Source organism: Lycium ferocissimum, chromosome 8, assembly GCF_029784015.1.
Source record: "Lycium ferocissimum isolate CSIRO_LF1 chromosome 8, AGI_CSIRO_Lferr_CH_V1, whole genome shotgun sequence".
Taxonomy (NCBI): Eukaryota; Viridiplantae; Streptophyta; class Magnoliopsida; order Solanales; family Solanaceae; genus Lycium; species Lycium ferocissimum.
In genome coordinates this window covers 18549586-18563736 of record NC_081349.1, presented here as the reverse complement: position 1 = coordinate 18563736, position 14151 = coordinate 18549586, and the positions used below count along the sequence as shown (strand labels likewise).

Sequence of the window (14151 nt, the reverse complement as noted above, 5' to 3'; positions counted from 1 at the left end):
AACATGTCTTTTTTTGGACCGACACATTCCCTGCATGATATTACTAAATGTATCACATATTCATGGCTATCCATAATCTGGCCAAAATAATCTTTCTTTGGGATAATTATTTCGCATAGACAAAACATGTTTAATGATCAAAATAAATAAATTTTATCTAATAGAGGTTACTTTGGCAACATATTAGACTACTCTATTCCATTTTAAACAAGAAGCACACATGGTATAAATCCATTCCCAGTGCAGACAACTATTTCTTTTATGGGCAGCGGAAAAAAAAAAAAAAAAAAAAAGACATCCCCAAAATGGAACTGGGAAAATGCAGATCAATATCGCTTTATTCAAGACTGCTTTAGAAAGTCCGAAAAACACAACAAAAATCTACATAAAGTTCTGCAATATAATTCTGGATAAAAAAATTCAAAGTTACTTTTGCGATAAAGACAAATGAACTTGACACTAGTAAATTTCAACATCACCTTTGGGCAGAAGTTGGCAAACTGCATGAAACTTACTAACTATAGAACTGAAACAAACAGAATTCCTTCGAACTTTACCGTACCTTTGGGTGACCGGAAAAGTTATGTTCTTCATATTTAAATGTCTCATTCTACCCTAATCAGTTCCCCATATGAACAGTACCTTTGGGCGACCGGCTAATTACCTAATGAATTGATTGCAATATTAATATCATATCTTTATAAGGTTGACACATTTTGTCTATCAAATTTAAGATGCTTTGGCTACTCTCAAATTTGTAGATATGTAACATTAATGCTATTGTTTAATGTCATACTCCATATGAAATTTTCAAAATCTAATACCTTAAAATTTTAGGATGCGTTAGCAATCCTAAAATCTTAGATTTCAAGAAAATTTCATTACTTTAGTCCTTTAATTCAATGTCATTCCAAGTGAAATTCATCACAATCCATTACCCCGTTGGGAAATACCTAAACCTTAGATTTAATGAAAAATCTCTTGATATTGACACATCAAGTTTTAATGTCATATTCCTTATTAAATCTTCCGAACTTAGTCATTTATGGTCTTAGAGTGCTTTGACAACTTCTGAAACCTCAGTACATCTAGAAAATTTTATGACTCTAAATTGTCCTCCAATTTATTTTGGTTAGCCCTTTAAAATATTAATCTCAAAGAAACTATTAAATAAAGATTAATAACTTAGACCACCATAAGAACTTAGACCAAAATAACACTTTAAAATTGCATAAATTTAAAACAATCTACAGAACTGGAAAAACTCCGTGCAGAAAATAACAAAAACTGCAGGAAAAAAAAATATATACAAAAACTGCAGAAAAAACTGCAAAATAATTATTCCAGCAAATGACCATAAAAATCTGCAAAGTTTTGCTTCAAAAATTGTTTCTCCAACGAAATGGAAACAAAGAGACTGAAGCATACTTCCAAAAATTGGTTAAAGCTTAACAAAAATTGACAAAAATGTAATTAAGAATGAAAAAAAAAAAAAAAATCTCTGCCCCAACTCAATAAACAAGTTTGCCAAAAGACTGCCGCATTTACGGCAAAATCAGAATTGGTGGTTTGTTTTTTTATTTTCACTTTGCCATTCTATAGCACCCCATAGCCAATATATTTTTATTTACAATCTTGAACGGGCAACATAATGGATATTGGGATATATGTTAGCAGTATATTCCCAACTGTCCAGAAATTATATATATAAAAAAAAACATATCGAACAATCTTCAACAAAAAATTGCTCACAATAATGAAGAAAATTGATAGTAGTTTAACAAAATCTCAAAACCCAATCTCATGCCATTACACAAGTGGAAGTGTAGATTTTTTTTCTTTTTTTTCTTTCCACATATAACGAAAGAAAACGACAAGAAGAATTAAAAGGAAATGATTTCTGCACATAAAGAACTTGAAAAAAATACGCAGCCGAAAGATTCTTCCGGTTATTGGGAAAAAATGCAATATTTTTATATCTATACTTGGCCCGAAAGTACTCAAAATCACGTCTAATGATCTAACAAGACCATGCGCTGATACCACTTGTTGGAAAATTTTATATACTCAACATAAGATCTCAGGTAAATCATTAGACATCAACAAAAATCTAGAAGAATAGTAAAGACACTTATCTTTCGTCCATTGTAAGAATCGATAAAAGGAATAATCTTCGAAAGCTTGTTATTTTCTTTATGACACTTCTCTTAATTTAGAGAGGAAAGAATTGGTAACGTACTTAGGTGACCACAACTAATATATATAATAGCGCACTTTCTTGAAAAGAGACATAATTCTTCGGATGTAACCTTTCAGAAGTAGAGGTGTAACTCTTCAGTTATGAACCCATTAATTATAACTGAAGAGTTAACTAGGTTTCTACGCATATAAAATTCATACCTTATAACATAAGATTTATATATAGCCCATAAAAATAACACTTTATTAGATAAGAAAAATGAGCGTCTTTAATTAATAGCATATCTATGTACAATTATATTAGATTCGTGAGTCCACTAAATAGATAATTTCTACCGCCCAATCCATAAACATGTGGGAAACTCAACCGTTCATAGCCAGAAGTGAATCCAGTATATAAAAGGAGAGTCCAAGAATCAGACTACACGTATGATGTATACAGAAAATTCAAATAAAATTTTATAAACGTGTATATATTAAATGCTTCGTCTCTGTCCATGGTCTTGCAGCTTAATTAGCTAAAATAAGTTTAACATAGGTTAAGATGAATTTCATTACATATGAATGCCACTCTTATCAGCTTTTTAAGTTGTTTTGACATTTCCATTGCTCGCAAATTTGTGGAAATTAAAAGAAGAACAATGTAAATATAACTTTCTTGCTTTGATTGATGAATTTAAATCTGTACATGGGCTTATATTTATACAAGTATGGGAGCATCTTCTCCATAACAGAAATGACACTTGTCTATTTTCTATTTGCTAAACCTCTGACAAACTAGCAATAATTACAGAAAATAAAATCAATACAATGTATATGTACAGTTGTTATGTTTTGCGTAGGCTTTGGGCCTTTATCTTTCATTTCCATTTGATAGTTGGCAGATTGGTTCAGCCCAGTACTTGGCCCAATAATGAAAAAAATATTCAGAGGCCCAAGTTGTGAATAATATCCCTCTTGTATTCATTCTTCATAACCTTTAGCGTGTTAAAGACCTTAGCCACCGTCTTCTTCTTCATTTGATAGTCATAACCAAAACTTCAAATCCAATTCAAATTATGTGATGACAGTGAAATGCCCAAATACCGTAACACCCCCCTTCCCTTCAAGTTGGAGGGGAGGAACAAACACCCAACTTGCCCAAAAGATTATGATGAATAGGACCGGTGAGTGACTTGGTAAATAGATCTGCGAGTTGTGAGGAAGATTTGACATAGGAGAGTGAAATTAACCCTGCGAGATACTGTTGACGAACAAAATGATAGTCGATTTCGACATGTTTTGTTCGTTCATGAAAAAGAGGGGTTTTCGCAATGTGAATGGCGGCGATGCTATCAGAATGGAGTGGAACGGACAACGAAATAGGGATCGATAGATAGATCATCAAACAAGCGTACTAACCAGGTAAGCTCTGCTACTACTCTTCTCATAGACCTATACTCTGCTTCGGTAGAACTGAGAGATATAGAAGTCTGCTTTTTGGATTTCCATGAAATGGGGGGAAGAACCAAGAGAAATATAGTAACCACTAACAGATTTTCGTGTATCTGGACAGGTGACCCAGTCGGAATCACAAAAAGCCATCAACTTGAAGCAAGATGTTGTAGACGTAAACAGACCCAGGACAGGATCCTTCAACAAATACCGTAACCCTCGCAAAGCAGCAGTCAAATGAGGTTCTCGAGGGTCCTGCATATACTGACTAAGATGTTGGACTATGAAGGATAGATCAGGCCTTGTATGTGTGAGGTAATTTAGTTTCCCAATAAGTGTCGATAGAAAGTAGGATCTTTGATAGGAGTTCCTTATTAAGCAACCAATTTAATTGTTGGATCCAATGGTGCAGATACTGGAGAAAGATGAAGAAAGTCAAACTCTTGGAGCAATTCGAGAATGAACTTCCTTTGAGAAAGGATCAGGCCTTGATGTTCTCGAACAACTTCCATACTAAGGAAAAAATGTAAGTATCCAAGGTCCTTGATCTTGAATTCCTCATCCAAAAATATCTTGAGTGAATGTAACTCTGATTCATCATTGCCTATTAGTAGTATGTCATCCACGTACATCAAGCACACAATAGAGATAGAATTGTTTGTCTTTTTCACAAATAAAGAGTAGTCATTTAGTAAAAGTCTAAAACCTTTAAAATTAAGAGCTGATGTGAGCTTAGAATACAATTGTCGAGATGCTTGTTTAAGTCCATAAAGGGGCTTTTTAAGCAAATAGACATGGTTTGGTGATGGAGGTGAAGTTCCAGGTGGAAACTTCATGTAAACCTCCTTATCAAGCTCACCATGTAAAAAGGTATTATTTATATCTAATTGGAAAAGGCCCCATCCTTTCTTAAGAGCTGTAGTTAAGATACACCTGATAGTGGTCATTTTTACCACTGGTGAAAATGTCTCATTGTAATCCACACCTTTCTTTTGTATATCACCTCTTACAACCAATCTAGCTTTAAGTCTTTCAATGCTTCCATCAGAATGTTGCTTAACTTTATACACCCACTCAGATGGTAGAGTCTTTTTACCTGTAGGTAGTAAAACAACCTCCCATGTTTTGTTCAATTCTAATGCTGCAATTTCCTTGTCCATAGCCTCCTGCCATCCAGGGTGATGTGCTGCCTGAACATAATTAATAGGTTCTTGCATACTAGAAACAGAGTTGAGTATCATTTGATTTTCAGAAGACAAGTTGTTAAAAGGAAGAGAATTAGGAGTAACAGGACTGAGAAAACAAGTAGTACTAACATCTGTAAGTTGCAGGGCATTACAAATATAGTCATCTAGATAAGCTGGTCTTTTATGAGTTCTAGATGTTTGCCTAAGAATGGTTTTGATGAAAGGTTATGAATGAGGAGAAGGATCAGGACTAAGATGAGGTAAGCTAGTGGAAGGTGAGTTAGAAACAAGTGACAAAGGTTCATTTGGATGAGAGGGAGAAGAAGGAATAGGATTTTCATTTATCTAAGATGAAATGTTTTGACTAGGTGAATGAGAGAAAGGATCACTTGTATTAGAACAGCTAGGATTAGAAACTTTATCTGTGTTAGAAGGAAATTTATGTGTTAGAAGGAAATTTAGGATGAAGAGAATCAGAGAAAGGATCATCAGGGGTAGGATTTTCAGACATGTCATTTTGTGGAGAAGAAAAGATTGTAGTAGGTTGGGAACTGTAAGAAGAAAAAGGAAAATATTCCTCATGAAACACTACATCCTTTGATACTTGAATTCTTTTGGTTTTGAGGATCAAAACTTTACATCCCTTCTTCCCATAGGGATATCCTACAAATACACAAGGCAAAGCTCTAGGGTCAAATTTAGTTCTATGACTAGGTGAAGTAGAAACAACGCATAAACACCCAAAGCACTTAAGGTTAGAATATGAGGGCTTAGTGTGAAATAATAGTTCAAAAGGTGTTTTATAGTTCAGTATTCTGGAGGGATATCTATTTATAAGATAAGTAGTTGTCAATAGGCATTCCCCCCAATAGGTAATAAGAAGATGTGACTGATACGATAAAGCTCTTGATGTCTCCAATAACTGCTAGTGTTTTCTTTCCACAACTCCATTTTGTTGCGGAGTAAAGGGACAGGTTGTTTGGTGAAGTATTCCTTTGGAAATGAGAAAATTTGATTGAATCTTGCCACTGCCTAACTCAAAGGCATTATCTGACCTTATAATCTTTACTTTAGTGTTAAATTGTGTTTCCACCATTGAAAGAAAGGATTGAATGATAGAAAAGGCATTGGACTTTGTACTAATTAAATGAGTCCATATGGCTCTACTAAAATCATCAACTATTGTCACAAAATACTTAAAACCATCATGAGTCATTATTTTATATGGTCCCTATGTATCTACATGTATTAGCTCAAAATTATCTTTGGTGGAAATAGTGCTTGTAGGAAAAGGTAATTTAACCTGTCTGGCCATTGGACAAATAACATAAGGAGAAGAAAATTTGCAAGAGGAAGAAACAGAATCTGAGACAATTTTCTTCATATTCCTTAATGGCATGTGACCTAGTCTGTAATGCCATAGCCTTTCTTTTACATTGGAATCAAATAAACTAAAACAAGAAGTAAATACATGAGCTGAATTAAAAGATAGACTATCGGCATTGTTTTGTGGTAGACTCTTTGTAGAAACTGCTGGCTGATCAGGATTGTTTTGTGGTAGACTCTTTGTAGAAACTGTTGCCTGACTCTGCTTTAAAATGTATAGACCTCCTTGTTGTTCACCAAGAACTAGAGAGCTACTTATTAAAGGGCCCTGTAACATGAAACAAGTGTTAGGAGTGAAAACCAAATTTGATTGAAGTTGTTTGCACAACTTGTTTACAGATAGAAGATGAACCTAAAAGAAGGAATATAGAGAACATTGTGTAAAATTAAGTTGGATAAGAGTAAAACAGATCCTGAATGAGTAACTTTTACTTGTTGTGAATTAGACAGGTTTACCATAATAGTTTTAGGAAGAGGTTTAATGGATAGGAAAAAACTTTTACCAAATGTCATATGCTCAGTTGCTCCACTATCTAGTATCCAAGAATCACTATTAATATGGAAGAGACAAGAAAAAGTGTTAAAGAATTTCACCATACCAGCACAACTCAGATTTGCAGAGACATTAGATGGTCCAGCAGCATTCTGATTCATTTTCTGCAACAATTGTAGGAGTTGTGAAATATTTTCTTAACTGAGAGACTTCATTTCTGAACCTATGTCATTCTCCTATTGGCTATCCTCCACTGAGGCAAGAACATTGTTAGATTGTGCCATTCCTTGATATTTCTATTGTTAGATTGTGCCATTCCTTGATATTTCTTTGGTTTGTTAAACTTGAAATCCTCTGGGAAACCATTCAGCCTGTAGCATTTGTCAATAGTGTGTCCTGTCTTTTTGCATTAGTTGCAGAATAGAGAGTTCTTCTTAACATCATAATTGCTCTTTTGTAAACTTTCTTATTGTTGAACTGTTGGTCATTAAAGCTGCTGCATTTCTTGGATAAATAGGATTAGCATGAATTTCTCTTTTTTTTTTTTCTTTTTTTTTTTTTTTATCTTGGACAATAAGTGAGTAAGACCAATACTGGGTAGGGGAGAAGACATAAGAATATTGCTTCTAACCCCTATGAATGTATCATTTAATCCCATTAAGAACTGAAGTAGTCTTTCATCTTCATGAGCCTTGACACTTTTCTTCTTTGCACCACAAATACACTCACAAGAGCAACTAGAAAAGGTGTTAAGGGCATCTAGTTCATCTCACAAACTCTTCATTTTAATGAAATAAGTTGAAATGCTAGTATTTCCTTGAACAACAGCACTGAGTTCCTTTTGTAATTGAAATAGTTTAGCACCAGATGCGTAATAAAATCTGTCTTCCAGGTCTTTCCAGAGGCTTTTGGCACTGACTAAGTACAAGACACTTTCAGCAATCTCCTTAGAGAGTGAATTAAGGAGCCATGACAAAACCATGTCATTACATTTGATCCAAGCTTTCAGAAGTGATGAATCAGATGTAGGAACGACCCGATGCATAAATTGAATCCTAACTTTCTTGGGTGAAAGGGCTATGATGACTGCTCTTCTCCAGCCACCATATCCTCTTCCATCAAACACAGTGGAAACAAGACTCATCCCTGGATAATTCGAGGGATGGATGTAGAAAGGATGACTAGAATCTACTACATTTTTTGTAGCAATTCCAACAGAATCAACAGCATCACTAACTATGGTGGTTTCTGCTGTTGTTTGTTGTTTTCATTTATATTTTCTGGTAAATTAGACATAGCAGGAAATGTAAAGCAAGTAAATAGAGATGCAAGATGTAAAAAAAAAAAAAAAAAAAAAAAAAAAACTGCGAAGTTAAGCTGCTTTTTAAGCTTTTTGCTGCGATACCTACGTGGAAATTGAAAGAAGAACAATGTAAATAAAACTTTCTTGCTTTGATTGATGTATTTAAATATGTACATGGTCCTATATTTATACAAGTATGGGAGCATCTTCTCCATAACAAAAATGACACTTGTCTATTTTCCATTTTGCTAAACCTCTAACAAACTAGCAATAATTACAGAAAATAAAATCACTACAATGTATATGTACAGTTGTTATGTTTTGCATAGGCTTTGGGTCCTTATCTTTCATTTCCATCTGATAGTTGGCAAATTGGTTCAACCCAGTACTTGGCCCAATAATGAAAAAATATTCAGAGGCCCAAGTTGTGAATAATACCCCTCTTGTATTCATTCTTCATAACCTTTACAATGTTAAAGACCTTAGCGTGTTAAAGACCTTAGCCACCGTCTTCTTCTTCATTTGATAGCCATAACCAAAACTTCAAATCCAATTCAAAATATGTGATGACCGCGAAATGCCCGGATACTGCAACAAAATTTAACAGTTTGGACAGACTTACGATACGAAGAGCGTTCTCTGTAGAAAAAGAGGATTTCTTGAAGTGGAGAGGTTCAAAAAAACCGCAGCATGTAATGAGTTTTGAACTCTAGACATTTGGTTCGAACACCAGCACAATATTCTGGGCTGCTAGACGCTTTTCTCCTTTCGAGTGAATTGAATTATTTCGGCTGGATGGAAGGAGTTCACCTATAAAACTTTTGAACTCCAGTACACAGTGCTAAAGTTTCACCTATATGGAATTTTCAAACTCTAGTATAGTATGATGGAGTTTTACTTCAACACACTATGCTAGAGTTTTTTCATATTTTGAGTAGGCATTGAAGAATAGCTAAATGTTAATTAATTTTAAAATGATGACTAATCTTAAGTAGCTATTTGCTCATTTCGTCCGGCTCCATTGTTCATGACCCGAAAACTCCAATCTCAATCTATTTATTCCTTTTCCTTTCTTTTTATCACTTTTGTATACCGGTAAGTTAGTGGTAAGATTGAAAAATTCTGTGTTTCATGAAGAATCACATGATAGATTACTGAAATATCTTTAAGGAAATATTTTTTTTTTCGACTTAAATGCCAATGTAGTTTTTTGTGCTACAATATATAGGATTGTAACTGTCTTGCGTCTTCATTTGATTGGTGCAAACAGCGTGGTCTGGGAATAGAAAACTTCATCCCGACTATATAGATAATACAGATAAATTGATACTATCTTATCTATATATAAATGTTTAAAAAAAAAAAGGGTAGAAAATCACATGTGGTGGCCCAATGATTCCAGCTGAATATCTCTAACCCTTTTTAACCCTTTTAGGCAATTGCCCCAACTTGAATCTCCAAACTTTAGACCAATTCTTCTTTGCTTACTATCAGTCCAATAAATGTTAAAAGGAGAAATTTAAAGCAAAGAGGCCTTGGATGAAAAAGCAAAACTAGAGAGCCTAATTTGTCTTTCACTTTGTACTTTGAAAAGAGTACCATCTTGGTCTTTACATGCCTTTAGTTTCCTTTTCTGTTTAATTTATCTTTTAAAGTTATAAATTTTGATTGCCATGCTCGAGAATCATGGAATGTATCTGCTGGTTTTGCAACAAGTTTGAATGGACCAAAGACCAAAACAGTGTTCACACCCCCCACTAAAGAATCTAATGAAAAGGACTAACAAAACTTTTCCTTTTACTTCTTTTTCAGGTAAAATTCGCAAATTGTCACTTCTCAACTTTGAAATAATTGAAATTAACCAATATCATGTAGTTCCAATTTCCATTAGTGAAATTTCGTGGCAATTTCAAATTCTACTAGTGAAGCTCCAGAATATGTCATGGAATTTCACCTGTAAAATTTGAAACTTCATAATAATGGTTATTTTAAAAAAAAAAATGACTGAAAAGTGGCTAGTGTGCACACTTTTAATCCCTTTTTTGGGAAATTCGCGAATGCCCTTATTTTGGGTGGTCTTTAATTTTTGTCCCTCAAATTTGAATTTTTTAATTTTTGCCCTTCGCTAAAAATCACTTAATTTCGGGTTCGAATCTCTGCTCAGTCAAAAGACAAAAAAAATTCTCAAGGTAGATTTTGGATTCAAAAGGCAGAATTTTGAAGGCAATTCTGCCTTAAGGCAGAGTATTGCATCAAAATTCTGCCTGCGAATCCAAACCTCTGTCTTGCTATTTTTTTTTTTTTTTGAAATTGGAATTCGAACCGTAACCTGAGTATTAAAGGACAAAAATTAAAGACCACCAATTTGAGGGCCAAAAATTAAACACCAGTGCTTTTGACGGACAATCCGCACAAAAAAAAGCCTTTTTTTCCCTCTCAAAAGTAGATGCAAAATAGTGCATTTGCTTTTCTATTTTGGAACACATGCCACTTCTTAAGTAAATCAATAAGTGCAATAAAAATTAAAGTTCCTTTAAATTAAAGTTCCTTTATTTACAAGCAAAAGGTACTAAAAATTTGACAAGATTGACATGAGATTCGTACTCATATAAAATGCATGGCTGCTAAGGCATGCAGTTCCTGTTAAACATTCTTCATTATCTTTTCTTCTTAATTCTCTTAAATTGTTTCGTTTTCTTTTTCTCACAATCCATCAAAAGTTTCACATGTTTCTCTCCCATCCATCCCAAACAACTAGGTACTCCACTCTATAATATCCCGTTTCTTGCTTCAAATTGTCATCCAATACCTTTTCGTCGATTTTTTTAATTATATATATATATATATATATATATATATATATATATATGCACATACTACTTTGAAAAAAAATTATATCATTTAAAAATAATACAAAGTAAACAACGGTTTCTGGGACAGAAATAAAGCCTTACTAAACTCACAACCTCAAAATCAAATTCACCTACTCGCTCAATTTTGACGTAAAATCTTGCGTACGCCGCTAATTCCACCCCAATGTGGTGGTGTTAGGGATTTAATATTGGATTCTTTACCCAAGAAGATATACTTATAATTCTTTGTTCTTGAAGTTCCTTGTAAGAAAAAGAAACTAGCTCTCCTCAATATTCCTCTTCTCACATCTAATTTTTTTTTTTTTTTTTTAGTTAAAAAATGTTACAAGCTGCTGGGATTTCTGAACATTCATCTGACAATATGTATAGACTTCCCTTTTTCAACAATTACATACAAGATTAAGAAAAAGAAAACAAAAAAAAAACATCTCACAAGCCTTATCTTTGTCCTAAGTTGTTCATGGCTTAATGTTGAGCTTTCCTTTGGAAGCTTGACCTGGTGGCCGACGAGAACTCCTCGCTCTTCTGTTGAAAATTAAAGTAAATAAATTCAGTTTCAAGCATAGATTCACACTATTGATTTGTTTATAATTGATTTACACAGAAATTATATTTTAATTATTAAAAAGGATTTGACTTAGTATATCATAGACAATAGCAGTGTAAGAACTTTCACTCTATCAACGTTTTCACTCTATCAACGTAATCTAACCAGTTATTGTAAATTAATATCTGCCTTGTTTTTCAATTCTCACTTATTATAGACAGTTACCTACAATTATATCTTTAAGTAACTTGATTATTACATCTTTAACTAACTTGATACTGTAAATTATATTGTGTAGTAGAAGTTAGACTCGTTACACCTATCATGGGCTGCAGCTAGCCGTAATTATATTTTAGATGATTTTTTATTGTAAAAAATATTATATATTGTCAGTGTGTAATTTTGAATGATAATTTAGTAAATAAAATGTGTCCCCTCTAAATATTTAAGCTTTTTGATGAGTTAGATACATAGTTTAATATGGTATTAGCTATTGGAGTAGACAAAAATTCTAAGTGTCATTCTCAATGTCACCCATTATTAGGAAAAAGACTTCCATATACTTGGCTTTGAAAAAAAGAATCTAACAATTTAATTTTGTTACGGATTAAATTCTTTAAGAAAATATTCTTTTGATAACAGAGCATGTAAGGTGAAATCTTCAGTGCAGTAAACAATTGCTAGATAAAGATGTTTATATGATTTGCATCTATAGTGATGAGACCTTTAGTGGTAATGGAATTTAATGAAAGTACTGATAAAGGAGAAAAAGAAAGCAAAAGGGAAAAAAAGAGATGTTATGAAAAGGTTAAGAGCCTCGTAAATTGCAGAGAGAACAAAATGACAGGTTAATTAGGCTTTGATAATTAAGCTTCATTTATAATAGTAAGAGAATAAAGTGAAAGACAACACAACGCAGATGCTTTTTCTTCTCTAAATTTATTTTATTCATAAACGTAAAGTTACACAACTTCAGTAAACTAAAACTTTGAACAGAATCTAAAAGTAGGAGTTGATGTAACAGTTAAGCATGCAAACCCTACTACTTTTGCCTCAACCTAAAATACTTTTTTTTTATGGGCTCAACGTAAAATATACAAGTGGAATAAATATCTAAAAACGAATTTAAAATTGTTAGTTTGCCCTCATAAAAAAGTTCAATTAAATCTTTTTCTTTTGGGTGGGAGATATATAGAATTAATTAACCAAATTCAAAGCAAGTGAATTATACCACCACCCAAAAAAAAAAAAAAAATGGCATGAAGAGAAATTATTAGAACCATGTATAGCTTTGACGAGAGTTACGTTCCTTATATTATTAAACCATCAAATTTAGTTATTATAGTTGATAATCAATGAAAGTTACATGTTGAAGTAACTCAAACTTTTAAAAACATCAATTAAAATCAAATGGCCATTAGACGATCATATAAAAAATATCTATAAAATCAGATCATTTAAAAGACATGCAATTACGTACATTTAACTCTTCATAATTAATATTGATAGGTAATTTAGAAAAATGGTATAGTTTTTTACCTACTAAATATGTTAAACTACATTGATAGTGTAAAAATATATACAAGATCGGTGAATATAACGTAAATCCTTATAACTATATAAGACATGATTTATACAAGTTAATATCTCTAATATGAGAGTATATATGTATGTTAGTAATTATTTGCATAACATGAGTATGAAGGAGACAAAATTAAGTAGAAAGCTGCAGAAAGAAATTAAAGACAAACCTGTTGTGGATTGGGTCAGGACCATTAGGAACTCTTCTTTTACTCACGAAGTTGAACTCTATCTTTGGATGAACGCTACTTCTCTTGTGTGTTTTCATAAGTTTGCTATTCTTTATAAGCCTTGTTCCTCCATTTTCAAATACTCCAACCAACACTAACCAAACAAATCCTAGAAGCACCAAAAACCCCAACAACCCCTTAGAGAACTTTCTAATATTATCCATATGAACGTTTGAAATTAAACTTCTTACCCTTTATTGAGGGAAGAAGAAAATCAAACTAGTGATGTTTCACAAATGGGATTTCTTGTGAATTAAGAGAAGGGAAGTAATTGAGAAATATTGAAGGAATCAAGAATTTTTGTTAGGCAAAGAAAAGAGAAGCCAAAGTATTATGTTTGGCTTTGGATTTCGATTTTAGTCCATGGGCTAGGGGTAGTTGGTTTTCTTTATAGGTTGGAGTGATTCTGTTACTTTCTCGAAGCTAGAGGGAGAGGGGTGTGGTGTGGTGGGGTGAGGACCGGGGTAATTTCAACACATTCAACTGAATTCAGTATTTTTAAACCAAAAATAATTATATACGAAGGAAATCACTAAAATTTTAACAAATTAAATACGAAATTTTGAACTCATAATTGCAAAAATACAATTTGAATTCATTAAATTTAAATTATGGATCCGTTTTTATATAGAGAGAGAGGAGCTGGTTTTGAACGTGACATGAAGGGAACCAATTGCTTTATACTCTGCTATAAGGAAATACGACAATCTTTTTTTTTTTTGCTGGTTGCTTTTCTGCTTTGTGGGGTTTTGTGTATTTTCATGCAACTGGCAACATACGCTACCAGCAGCATGTCGTTACTATAATTCCTGACGTACGTTAAATTGATAACTAGATTCTGTGGCAAAGTACTACTTATATATACGAGTATATCAAGCATTTGTTTTTCTTTCTTTTTTGGGTCTCTTGTATCTTCAG

General features: G+C 33.0%; 2 protein-coding genes across 2 annotated transcripts; one reads left to right on the top strand and one right to left on the bottom strand.

Moving 5' to 3' along the window:
- The first annotated feature begins 3218 nt into the window (after positions 1–3218).
- Positions 3219–7751, top strand: LOC132066096 (uncharacterized). Its single transcript, XM_059459482.1, has 4 exons — positions 3219–3603; positions 3755–3948; positions 4046–4159; positions 7592–7751. Exons 2-4 carry the CDS (start codon positions 3917–3919, stop codon positions 7749–7751), a joined length of 306 nt encoding a protein of 101 aa, XP_059315465.1. The 5' UTR covers positions 3219–3603; positions 3755–3916.
- Positions 7752–11229: 3478 nt separating this feature from the next.
- On the bottom strand, positions 11230–13601 carry LOC132066679 (CLAVATA3/ESR (CLE)-related protein 25). Its single transcript, XM_059459928.1, has 2 exons — positions 13174–13601; positions 11230–11400 (listed from the first exon to the last, which is right to left on the bottom strand). The coding sequence occupies exons 1-2, from the start codon at positions 13395–13397 to the stop codon at positions 11334–11336; spliced, it is 291 nt and encodes a 96-aa protein (XP_059315911.1). The 5' UTR covers positions 13398–13601; the 3' UTR covers positions 11230–11333.
- Positions 13602–14151: the final 550 nt, after the last annotated feature.